The sequence below is a fragment of the Uranotaenia lowii genome, chromosome 3, assembly GCF_029784155.1.
Source record: "Uranotaenia lowii strain MFRU-FL chromosome 3, ASM2978415v1, whole genome shotgun sequence".
In the NCBI taxonomy this organism is placed as follows: domain Eukaryota; kingdom Metazoa; phylum Arthropoda; class Insecta; order Diptera; family Culicidae; genus Uranotaenia; species Uranotaenia lowii.
In genome coordinates this window covers 29,692,771-29,706,030 of record NC_073693.1, presented here as the reverse complement: position 1 = coordinate 29,706,030, position 13,260 = coordinate 29,692,771, and the positions used below count along the sequence as shown (strand labels likewise).

Below are 13,260 nucleotides of genomic sequence, written 5' to 3'. Positions count from 1 at the left end.
TGAAAACTTGCATGCTACGGTATAAAATCGTTTTATCATCAGATTGGACTAATTTGATTTTTAAATTTAGCTGCCATTCAGGTTTTATTTTTTTGAGAAAGCCGCGCAACAAAGTTTCAATCACAAAGACAACGTTTCGCTCATCATGATTGATTTGGAAACATAAAGTACTAAATTCGTCCAGTTCTTGATTGCCAGCAAAAACCCACACATGATCTGCAGTGTGATCTCAGCCTCCAGCAGTTGCCGTTCGCCGTTCATAACTCTCTGTGTACATTTTGGTGTGAATACCTAATAATGACACACCACTAACACGGTATGTCTTAAATGAACGTTCCCCGGAGTATTTAAGTGTTTCTTTTCTTTCTTTTGGCAATGAATACATCAATATAAGAAGATACAGTTGCAGTTTGCGGCAGTGTTAATTTACGGTCTAATAATTGAGACAATTGTGTGTATAGTTACGTTCCGAAAGGACCCGGCAGTTTGACCCCTCTCCGAATGGCGGCTGCATTTTTGTTCGATTGCGTTACTTTCTTTGGATCCGCGATTTATTTTAAAACTTTAACATTTTCGCCTCTCATGAAATTTCTTAATTTCTTCATTTCAAAAGCCAAATAACGATCACTTCTGGTTAACGCTTATTGATCAATACATTTTTTCCTATTTATTTCAGATTATTTACGACCTATCGAAATCAATTTGAGAGGCGCTAATTGGGCCTTTTTCGGTGTTCTGAAAACGAGAGACTCGCTGGCCGGCCAGCTGGAGGCTGATCATCGATGAAAAGTGAAATAAATTGCTATCAATCCCTCTCTGTTGGAAACCTCCATCCCTGGGTGTTGTTGTTGTGGTGAAAAGATCTCGGGTGGAAGAACGAAACGACGTGCAACGCATGGACGACAAATACGCATCAATTCGCGCAACTCGACCCCCGCGCCACTTCTCGCTCGCGCTCAGCAGACACGTCGGAAATCAAATAAATAAATTTATTATCAAATCAGGTCAATTTGTATTAAAAGAAGAAACATATTGCGATTGCCGCGGCTGCGTCCGAATACATCAGAATACGCCCGCTCCGGAGCAACGTGATCATCTGTTTGGCCGACAGCTTGCTCTAGGCTAGGAGGAACAATCAGAAAGCGCCGAACCTCGCTGATACGATCACTCTGCCTGGTGTGATTGTTCAGAAATGCATTCTTGCTCTGTAGCGACGTTCTAGAGCTAGTAGATATGACAACAACGAAGATCACCCCGAGGGTCTGCTAGTATTTAGTGTAGTGAGAAAATCAACGCGGAGACTCGAAGCAACACGTTCAATCTTAATCGTGTAAGTTGGTATTATGTGAGCAGGACGCTGCAGTGGCGTAAAGTTCGGTAAATCGTACTTGAAATCTTTTCAAAACGCAAAAAAAAAACAAACAGAAATTATGAAAAGTAGGACTAAACAAACCGAAATGATCACTGGCCAAACTGACAAAAATTAAAAATCAAGAAAAAATAACATAAATGACAGAAATTACAAAAATTGCAAAAATAAAGCAAATTACTAGAATCCCGAAAAAAAATTGAATAAAAACAAAATAAAAAAAAGAAAATATTAATTTTAAAAAAATAATAAAAAATAATAAAAAATTTAAAAAAATTAAAACAATAATACAAAATTGAAAAAAATTCAAATAAAAAAAAATTAAAATAAAAAAAAAATTAAAAAATAATAACAAAATAAAAAAAAAATTAAAAATTGAAAAAATTAAAGAAAAATTAAAAAAAAAATTAAAAAAAATTAATAATATTAAAAAATAAAAAAAATTAAAAAAATAAAACAAAATTTTCGTAGGTGATGGATAGAATTAGAGAAACATGAGCTATCAAAGAACGAAAGAACATAAGCCGTAAATATCATGAATTTTTCGAAAAAGATACAACAGCTCACCGGCAGGACTTGAACCTGCAATCTCCGCTTCAGTACAACGGCGCGTTAGCCAATTTCACCACGGTGAACGTGATGAAAACGGCAAACCCGAGCAATCGAGCTCTCCCGATCAACTGCTGGACCTTCTATCGAAAACACCATGTATAACGCGCCGTTGTACTGAAGCGGAGATTGCAGGTTCAAGTCCTGCCGGTGAGCCGTTGTATCTTTTTCGAAAAATTCATTATATTTACGGCTTATGTTCTTTCGTTCATTGATAGCTCATGTTTCTCTAATTCTTTCCATCACCTACGAAAATGTGATTATTTTCAGGTACAAAGATGTACCAAGCGATTTCATAACATTATTGATTGAAAAACAAAATAAAAAAAAAAACAAAATTAAAAAAAATTAAACAAAATTAAAAAAATTAAACAAAATTAAAAAAATAAAAAAAATAAAAAAAATAAAAAAAATAAAAAAAAATTAAAAAAAATAAAAAAAAAATAAAAAAAAAATAAAAAAAAAATTAAAAAAATTAAAAAATAAAATAAAAAAAAAAACAAAAATTAAAAAGTAACAAAAAATAATGAAAAATTAAAAAAAAATAAAAAAAATAAAAAAAAAATAAAAAAAAATAAAAAAAATAAAAAAAAAAATAAAAAAAAAAATAAAAGAAACATTAAAAAAAAACTTTAAAAAAATTAAAAAATATTAAAAAAAAAATATCTAAATAAAAAAATAAAACAAAAAAATTAAAAAAAAATAAAACAAAAAAATTAAAAAAAAATAAAACAAAAAAATAAAAAAAAAAATAAAAAAAAATACAAAAAAAAATTTAAAAATAAAAAAAATACAAAAACAAATAAAAAAAAACAAAAACAAATAAAAAAAATACAAAAAAAATACAAAAACAAATAAAAAAATAAAAAAAATAGTTAAAAAAAAAATAAAAAAATAAAAAAAATAGTTAAAAAAAAATAAAAAAATAAAAAAAATAGTTAAAAAAAAATAAAAAAAATTAATAAAAAATTCAAAAAAATTAAACAAAATTTAAAACAATTTCAGAAAATTGGAAAATTTTTTAAAAATTTTAAAAAAAAATTTAAAAAAAATTAAAAAAAAAACAAAAAAAATAGTAAAAAAAATAGTAAAAAAAATAAAAAAATAGTAAAAAAATAAAAAAATACATAGTAAAAAAATAGAAAAATAGTAAAAAAAATAAAAAAATTGTAAAAAAATAAAAAAATTGTAAAAAAAATAAAAAAATAGTAAAAAATAAAAAAAAAACAAAAAATAAAAAAATTAAAAAATTAAACAATTAAAAATAAAAAAAAATTAAAATTAAAAAAACTTTAATGAAATAAAAAAAAAACAAAAAAATTAAAAAATAAAAGAAATTAAAAAATAGAAAAATTTTAAAAATAATAATACATACATGTACATAAAATAAAAAAAAATAAATATTTACTAAAAAATAAAAAAAAATTTTGTCTTTTATGAATTTGAAGTAAGTATTTCTTCAAAAATTTTTTAGTTTGCTTGTGTTTTGCATTTTGATTTTTTTTTTGTCATTTTCATCATTTTTGTCAATTGGATATGTATTTTATTTCCAAATTTTGTATTGCATTATATATTTATTCATCCGCTAAACATATTTCGTGAGTATTTAATGCTTGTGAAAAAAAATTACAAAGATCGTGAAAAGACAAAAAATGGAGGAAAATACACAATTGGATGATGCATAAGTGACAATTCTTACAAAATTAGTAAAAAAAAAAATCAAAATGGTAAAAATCACTGAAATGCCCAAAATGATAATAAATTGACAAAAAAAAATCCAGTTTATAAAAACAGACCAATACCTTTGACAAAATTTGTAATACATTTTATAAAGTTTTTTTTTACAATTTGGCTCTTTTAACTTTTTATTCAGTTGACTCCATGATTTTCTGATCTGCTGATTTTTTTTTAAATTGTCTAGCATTTTGACTCTGTGTGTTATGATCTTCTTACTTTTTATTTTTTAATGTTTCGATAATCTGACTAAATAATTCTATTTTTCTATGATTCACAGTCTGTTTGGTTATCTGACTTTCTGACTTTTTTTTTACTTCAGATTTCATGATTACACTAGGCAACAAAATTTACGTTTTCCCAAGGTTTAAAAATTCCAAGACTCAATTTTTAGTAATTTGAGACGCAGATTCCAATTATGCATTAACTTTTTTTCTATCAGTTCTTGTTTTCGAGAAAAATTTTGGAAATAGGTAAAAATTCATAAATTTGTGAATTTTTTGGGTTAAAAAAATATAGAACACTACAAAGATTTTGAAAATAAAGGTTTTCAATCAATGTTCGACTTTTTTTAAGACTGTCAGTTATTTTGACTTCTGAGAAAAGAAGTTAAGCAGTATTCGTTTTGTCGATTTTTCCCAATCCTACAAAATATGATAATTGCAGTCTTTTCAAGGTTGTTACATGAGTTAAAGTTCTTGAAAAATTTCAGAAAAAGTAGCACACCCACAAATTTGACTCTATTCCAATAATGACCTTCCTCGGAATTTAGATTATCGGTATAAAATTATATGCCGGACCGGCATTGACAAGCTTTCTCATCGCTTGCATTGTTTTTATGCCAGTATCATATCATCTTTGGTACAGTTCACTTTACTTTACCCAAAATTGTTGAATTTTAGAATTTCCACTTGTCATATCTTTAAAACTAGAGGTAATAGACAAAATTTGGCAAATGATTTGAATGCAGACGCAAAATTTTTCCAAAATATATGAGAATAAAAGCCCCAGAAATGTTGTACCTTTATATTTTCTGACTTGCTTCTAGAAGGACAACATGCGTTCATGTTTTTCATCTAATTTCTAATTTTTTATTCTCTTACATTCTGTGTAACAGAATTTTTAACTCCATGAAATTTTTAATTCGTTTACCCTCTTACGGCCTGACCGACCGTGTTTCTGAATATCTGACTTCGTTACTCACTGGCATTCTGATTAATTTTCTAACTGTCTTTCTGACTATCTTTCTTGCTATCTGAGTGACTTTTAGATTTTCGGCAGATACACTAGACAGTCAGTGTTTGCCTAAATTCATACTTTAAAAAAATCATAATTGTCAATAGCATTTTACTACGACTTTCAAGAAAGTTCACGGGCAAAGTTTGATATTTTGTCGTTATGAAGAAGTATTCAATCAATAAAGTCAGGAACACAAAAATAAGAATTCTCGAATTATATAGATGTTCGAATACATATTTAAAAAAAGTTAAAAATTAAATATTAAAAATAAAGGTTTTGAGTTAAACACCACATCGTTACGCCGCTGCAACGCGCGTTTTTGCCACATCGCAAAGCTCTAGCCAGAGGGCTATACAGTTATCACATTCGAAAAATGTGTTATTCGTGGGTATAGTTAATCAGCAGCCGTTCTGATATCGTTTACTCTTCCCCAGGCAGGCAGCGGCCAAAGTCAGAACCAGAGCCAGAGCAGTACTATAGTTGCAATCTTGCGGTCTAGCCGAACGAAACAGCTGCAGCGAAATACATACAAGAATTAAGGAAGAAGAAACTCCCTAATTAAGGCCGAGGAACAAGATTGTGCTGAATCTTCCGAGTAAATAAAACCAAAAAGTGAATAGTGTTCGCATAGGGAACATCTTGTTTGTAAGTCTCAACAACTACTAAAGCTACTAAGTGAGTGGTGATAATAGAAGGATGGTCACCTTTTGTGCCGTGAACCGGTTCACGCGTGTAGTGTAAACAAATGTAACAAACGCACAAAAGTTGGTGCTCGGAGTTGAGTGAGTGGAAGTGCTACGCGCATCTACGCAAAAGAAGCTGCGCGTATCCTGCCTCAATTCTGAATAGAGATATAGGTAGCAGTTCTTGAACGGGTGCGGGTAATAAATCACCACGAACCTGTCAGCGGGAATTGGATTTTCAAGTTGCGGGGCCTTTTCAACGATTGTGTTTCTATTGGGTTGCGGCCAAATTACCAATTGAACCAAACTCTGGCAGGAGTCCAATAAAGTGCGCGAATCGATTGGCTGTAGGGTTTTGAAAGCCAGAGAAGTTCTATGCTACTGGAAGGAAAGAGAAGAAAAACGATGAAACTGACCATTCTGTGGCTGATAACGTTGGCGTTGCGCGGGGCGCTGGCGATTCCCCCCAAGTCGGAACCGACCACGGTAAGTCAAGTATACTAGTACCAGATGATCATCCATCTAGCTTTGAAAACAATTGCTGGGTCCAGTAATCGTTGTGTAGATATGAGTAACTACATAGTTGCTGTCTCTGTAATTTAACTTCGGAACACCTCATCAGCCTATTATCTGCTGCTGTACTACGCTATACGCGAGGTGGAGTTCATTGGAAGTGATTGAAAGCGAAACTGTTGTTGACGTGTGCCAGAATGATCTCTCTGCTGTTTTTTTTTTTTTTTTTGTAAAAACGAACACACACATATAGGATCTCAGTGAAACTTCATGTTTCTTTGAAGAGATCTAAATTCTACTTAAGACTAAAGCGTACATCTTTCAAGGACATAATGGCTAGCATCTTGCTAATGCTAACACCACCAGCCCACAGAAAGAGTACTATGTATGCCGTGACCGAGATTCGATCTCATGACCTCTGGCTTAGAAGACTGGAACGCTATCCTCTAGGCCACGGTCGGCAGCTAAAATGCTGTTGATCTTATTGAAGCTGAATGACTAGATTCTCCTATATATAAATAGTTGTTGTTTTAGTAGAAGAACATTGTGACCCTCGGGATCAGAGGGGTGCAAGTGCCAAAATCATCAGTTATACTAACAATTCTTGATATCTCCATCTTTATCTGATGCAAATCACAGATTTTTATGAATTTCATTTCACCTTATATTTAACCCAATGCTTGAACCTTGACCTCTAGCCATAATATTCCGACGACGTCAGAATCAACAGCTTTCAGTGTATTAATATGTCCTTTTTATTTCTTCGACATTGTTCACAACTTTAGGTCGTTTTAGAAGTACTGCTCCATCGAGCGCAGCTCCGGAGTGTTAAGGGGGAAGGAGTAAAGGGGGGGGGGGTCAGTTTTTTAGGCACAATGTCGACTCTGTTCACATTGTACCACTCTACCACTTCCTTGGACTAGTGGCAGGATTCCAAATCAGGAGGAAAGGAGGTACTCCTGAGTTTTCTGCTTGCCAAATCAGAAACTTCTTTGCGAATTTCACATCAAACTTATCCATGGCTTTCACGTACAGGTTATCTGGAATCTGTTTGAAGACTACCTTGATATACGTCTCAACCAAACAAACAAAATACTTGGGTCTAACTACGGGATCCTCAAGGTACTTATAGTGCGTCTCTTCGGAAAACATCCCTTGAAACGTCGAGATCTGTTCGCTCCATAAGACCGCGGGGTCGCATACTAAGCGGAATAGCTTCTAGTAGCATGAGGCAGTAGATGCGCGATGTCAAGAGATCGGCGACGAAGGAAGCACGGATTGCTCCGAGCTTGAAGAGTGTCAATGTCTACAAGGCAGTATCAATTTTCGTAGCTTGGTAAGCGAAAATGGTCCTGCCAGTTCAGGTGTCTAAGTGCGTATCGCAAAAAGCGCTGCTTGATAATCCTCGAGTCGTTCAGCATCAGACGGCAGATATGTATTCAAGGATGGAACGAACGCTGCTGCCTTTTTGAAAAACTGATGACTGCACATTTACTACCTACGATTCAATGACAAGAAGTTGATGTCGCAGCAATGAGCGAACATGTTGAACTGATTTTGCTGAAAATTTATATCGTTGTAGTCGTTTACGGTGTTAAAAAGTTTAAGGTCATCAGCATAGCAAAGTTTTGGGCCGTCGAGGAGTGAAAGCACGTCGTTGAAAAAGATTAGAAAAGTAATCGGTCCTAACTAGCTTCCTTGTGGCCATCGGAGGAGGAAGGTATCTCCAGTTCGAACAGTCAATTTGCGCCCAGTCAAATAACTGCGAGACCGGCCAAGTAAAGTGCCACCGAACCTTAAGCGTCCAAGTTTCCCAATGGCAATTTTGTGGTTCACCTTTCCGAATGCAGCTGACAGATCGGTGTAAATGGCATCAGTTTGAGGTTTTTCCAGCAAAGCTTTCATACACAAAAGAAGTTAACGTCAGCAAGTTGCTTGTCGTGGAGCGTTTTGGCATGAACTCGTGCTGATCATTGAAAATGTTATTCTCACAAAACGAAAAAATAGGATCCAGAAAGACCAATTCAAATAGTTTGGCTATTGAACATAATGCTAAAATCCCCCGGTAGTTGTTGACATCTCGTCTATCACCTTTTTTTATGGACCGTGGACATATAAACTTGTTGGTATCCCGTGTGGACCCGTAGAAGAGGATTTCTTGAGATTCGCTGCTGCTGCTTTAGAGAAGATTATATTCTCGATTTCAATATCGTTTTATGAAAAGCTCAGTGGCGAAATGTTCTTGACAGCACTAGTCAAGTGCTCTAGAGTTGTTCAAGCTATAGTGAAGATATGTATTCGAAAATTCTCGGACACAAAGATCGCAAATTCCACGATCAGAGTTATCCATAATGTCACCCAGAAACAGAGCTGCAAATGGTCAGTGTCAGACATCCAATGTCAGTCGACTTTGATAATGCCTTGAATGGCTATGTCATGAGATGGTCATCTTTGGTCGGCGACATGAGCTTACAATGTCATGACCAAGTTAATAGATCATAATTTTGATTGCTGCGACATTTTTTTTTTCATGTGCTTGAAAATATCTGCTACCTTTCCCCTTCCTTTTGCCGTATAAAACTCCTGTCCCGGAAGCTGCTTGTAGTCGGCTTTGACGTAGGTTTCGTCGTTCATTACCACGCAGTCAAACTTCGTCAGCATTGTCATGTACAGGTTACGGGATCGCGCTTTGGCCGTCGTATTTTGTTTATCATCGCGATTTGGAGTCACTACCTTCTTGTAAGTCGATAGTCCGGCTCGTTTTTTGGCTCGATGCACGGTTGTAGACGATACACCCAGCTTATTTGCGGCATCTCGGAGAGAGAGGTTAGGGTTTCGCTTGAAACTACCGGCAACTCTCTTTGTCGTCCCAGCGGCTTCCGGTTTTCGATTTCCCCCGATCCAGACTTCCTGGTTGTCGACAAACGTTCCCCAAACACTTTAATTACATTTGTAACGATTGATTTGGCGACTTTTAGCGATTTTGCCAGCTTTGCGTGCGAGTAGCTCGGATTTTCGCGATGCGCGAGCAAAATTTTGATACGCTGCTCTTCTTCCTTGGACGGCATTTTGACAACTGAAGAGTGAATTCCAAAATCAAAATAGGAGCAACATTCTACACACATACACACCTTCAAAATGAGGGGTGTTCAGGTTTTTTAAATGCAAAATTGAAAGGAATACGATAAGTTGATATTGACCAAATGTTGACCGTATCACCCTTTAATAGTACAGGGTGACAAAAAAGTCCGGTCACACAGAAAAATCTCAATATTTCAAAGAATAAGAAGAAAATCAGAATCTGACTTTCATAGCTTTATTCAGTAACTCATCAAGATACTTTACAGACGATATCTCGGAATTACACCACCTTTCTCTGATCGAACCAGCTTCAGACGCCTCGGAAAGTCGTCGCAAGCGGCGCGCACGTCCGGTCTCGTATAATCTTTTTCAACCTTGGAGTTCTTACAGACCTTGGTCGTCCAGATCGTGTCTTGTCCTCGGTGCCTCTGGTCTTTAGGTATCGATTTATGGTCTGGTACACGAATTTCCGGTTGATTACGAGCGGTTTTAGGTGTTTAAATATGTTGAATATGTGTCCGGGTTTGTACCCTCTCACATATTCAGCGATAACAGCTGCTCTCAACTCTACCACTCATAACTTAATGTACACAAACTGCACAGAAATGAAACTCTGCCACTGTACGATAACTACTCTATAATAAAAATTCTCTGCTGCAGTAGTCAGTCGTTCTTTTGAACGTTTAATTACACCGGAAACCGTCATATTCGGGATTCCAAGCTTTGTTCATTTGAGGGAACCAACTGTCAGCACGTAAAAATACACATCTAACCAGGGTTCAGAAAATCAATCAAAACAAACACTCAGGGTGCGTTTCCTGTTGGAAACATTCTGATTGTATAATGGGATAGCGCCTCTCGCAACTGCTTCGCCTGGCTGGTATGCAATCTCGATCAGCGCTCCTATCAGCTATGTAAACCGAGTCGCATCATTCAGAATCATCGGTTTAGCAAACATCGCATATCGGAGATGAGGGAGATACAAACTGATCCATTCTGAATGTAGCTCACTCAGTATCTGCCTGAATTATATGAAATTCAAAATAATTTTTTGCAGGACGAAAAAAATCAAACAGTTGTGCGGGACACCATAAATTCTCAGTAGTTTTAACGTGACGGACGACAGTTTAATAAGAGAACTTGTAAAAATTGAAAAACACGGCGAAAGTGAACATCTTTCCCTCACAAACACAACTACAATTTGATTTTGATCATACTGATGTTAAAAAACGTTGTAACAACAAATAAATTAATTAATTTGCTATGTATCAAATCAAACAAAATACGCTAATGATCGGCTTCATGTATCACTCACTCAATGCCTGATCCATTCACTCCTGATCGAAGACCAACATGATTCGCCATATGCATTGCGCATTGGTGAGATTTCAATTTGATGATGGTGCTGCACCGTTTTGACAGCAAGCATCGTGCGAGGTGATCTGTATTTTAGCGATGAAGTGAACGATCGATGATCGGGTAGGTCCAGTAGCAATCAATAACGAAACCCGATCGCTGTACGTTCAGGTGCGAAGTGCAATCAGAAACATTCATTGAAAATGAGTGATATTCGGAACACTGCATCTAACTATTTGTACGCCAAATTTATTTTCATTTTACCCAATTCTTCAAAAGAAAAAGTAATATCAGTGTGTGCAGATTTGAGATGAAACACCCTATATAAATAAGTGATTTCTCATGCGTTAGTTTAAACCCAGGGAGTGAATATTCATTTCATTCTACAAACCATTCATTGGACTCTTGAATACCAACAGCTCGTGAACAAGCCATTGGCATTCATCATGTTATAACTGTCATCATCACACCCCCCCATAAAGTGTGTTCTGTGCACAGCCCACCGGTATGGTCTAATTACCAATTCTAATTGATGTCTATTTGTCAAGCATCAATAAATGAAATATACAAATGCTCCACAGGATGGATCATCATCGATTTTTTTCTGCCTCTCCTACCTATTTCTATTTCGAAAGTTTCAACCGATGGCCGCGAACAACCGCGTGGATCGGCCCCCGATGGTGATGGTAATAATAAACTATGACAATGTATCTGATTTGTTGTTTGATTGGCAAAACTGACACTCTACGAGTATAAATACCGGCTGTGGATGGATGCTGGATTGATTGATCATAGTTGAAAAATTCGCGTAATTCAAGCATCTACAGGGTCCAACCAGCGAATTGCTACAGAACTTTAACGGTGATTATTACGAAGCGTACAAAGCGATTGTTTGTTGTTGGCGGTCTGGTCCGGAATCACTTCGCTGGTGAAGATCAACCGAATATCCTGAAGAGTTGAAGATTTACTTTTCGGGACTACTTCTATGGTATGTCGTTAACCGTGAACATGTACCCATTTTTGTTTCAGCAGGACTTTGCATTGGCTCACGATAGAAAAGAAACCATTTTTTTTTCAAAAATTTTTGAGGGTCCATTTTTAGCTCGGAGTGGCTTGTTAGTTTGTCTGACCTGAACCCTATGGACTTGGCCGTCTAGAGTTGATTGAAGCCCGAAATCTGTTATACAAAACATGACGGTTTTAAAGTTCTGAAGCGCCATCTAGCTCAAGCCTGGGATGAAATACCCTGAAATGTTCTGCGGTCTGTTTTTAATTTGTGCCTCGAGCTTCTGCAGGGAGTGGTTGAGCTCAAGGGCAAAAAATCGAGTTGCAGCAATGTATTTTGAAAATATAATTTATTTTGAAGTAAAATTGATTAAATTCAAAAGAACAAGTTTATGTTTTGTTCAAATTATCTGCTAGTTTCAATGTAACACCTTATTTGCCGGACCCTGTATCATCTCCCGTATCGTCTCCCACACAACTATCGATGGTAAACGGGGCATTGTTCGAATTAGTCATGGTTAAGAGTTATGCAACAATTATATCACCTGAATAGAAGCGAACTGTATCGAAAAATATCTCTGTTTACAAACATGTTCATATTTCTCTACATTGTTTGTCAATCACTCAAAACATTGTGATTCATATCATAAATAATCTCCACATTGACCCTATAGATTCAACAGCAACCGCTACTCCCACCCGAAACGAGGTGTTGTTTGACATGTGTTTACAGTTCAACGAGTGAGGCTGTTTTACAAACATTTCGCCTCCAAACAGGAACACACATTGCCGGGACCAATTGCCCGAACGAGGGATGCTGGTCCAGCAAAACAATCGATTGCGGATGAACCATCGCACATCGACCTGTTCTGATTTTACAGCTACGAAAAAATTAGACGACTTACAAAATGATACCAAACAGAACGATATTTGACACTTGCACAAAAATTGACTACAATGTTTCTTGATCATAATTACAGTAATATGTCTACATTAGGGTTGCAGCGAAAAGGGTTATGTCGAATTTTGAAAACCATCAATATAGGTACATTTTACAAATTGGCGAAAATAGTGACCTATGTGATTCGGACTTGATTGCGACACCTAAAATGTCATGCCAATTTTATTATAATGTTTACTTTATTTACTTCAAAAATAAAAGAAAAGTTAATTGATGGAGCTTTGAGTGTAAAATTGAACGCATTTTCGCTTGATGCCTCCATCAGTTTCGTTAGGCCGATGACATAGTGAGAGCGATGCGGTGCGAATTAGCGAACGCGGCCAATGCGAACTCGAGCGGCGGAACAAATTGACATCTGCTTCATCGCGTTGAGTATGTCAGGTATAAGCGATTCACATACATTTTCATCAAATGTGGTTCACCGCATTGAATCGCATTCGCCGATTCGCATCGCATCGCATTCACTATGTCATCGGCCTTACTCAGTTTCTCATTTATTTTTCATTTTCTTAATATATCCTTTTCGTCTTTGACTGTCTTCTTGTTCTTCCGAAGTTTCCGCTTCATTATTGCCCAGTACTACTCCACCGGGCGCAGCTCCGGACAGTTTGGCGGGTTCATGTCTTTTGGAACAAAATGTACAGAGTCAGCCTCATATCACTCCAGGAAACTTTTAGAATAGTGGCATGATGCCAATTCTGGCCAAAATA

At 35.8% G+C, this 13,260-nt stretch overlaps 1 protein-coding gene across 3 annotated transcripts in view; it reads left to right on the top strand.

Moving 5' to 3' along the window:
* Positions 1-13,260, top strand: part of LOC129757741 (SPARC-related modular calcium-binding protein 2) — a 133,885-nt gene that overhangs the window by 42,106 nt on the left and 78,519 nt on the right. For 2 of the 3 annotated variants that reach the window (XM_055755029.1, XM_055755027.1), the window contains exons 2-3: positions 677-1,330; positions 5,386-6,120. In XM_055755029.1, the coding sequence (XP_055611004.1) occupies positions 6,010-6,120 (111 nt within the window). In that variant the 5' untranslated portion in view covers positions 677-1,330; positions 5,386-6,009. The remainder of the gene's footprint in view (positions 1-676; positions 1,331-5,385; positions 6,121-13,260) is intronic. The other variant, XM_055755028.1, reaches the window with a different exon arrangement.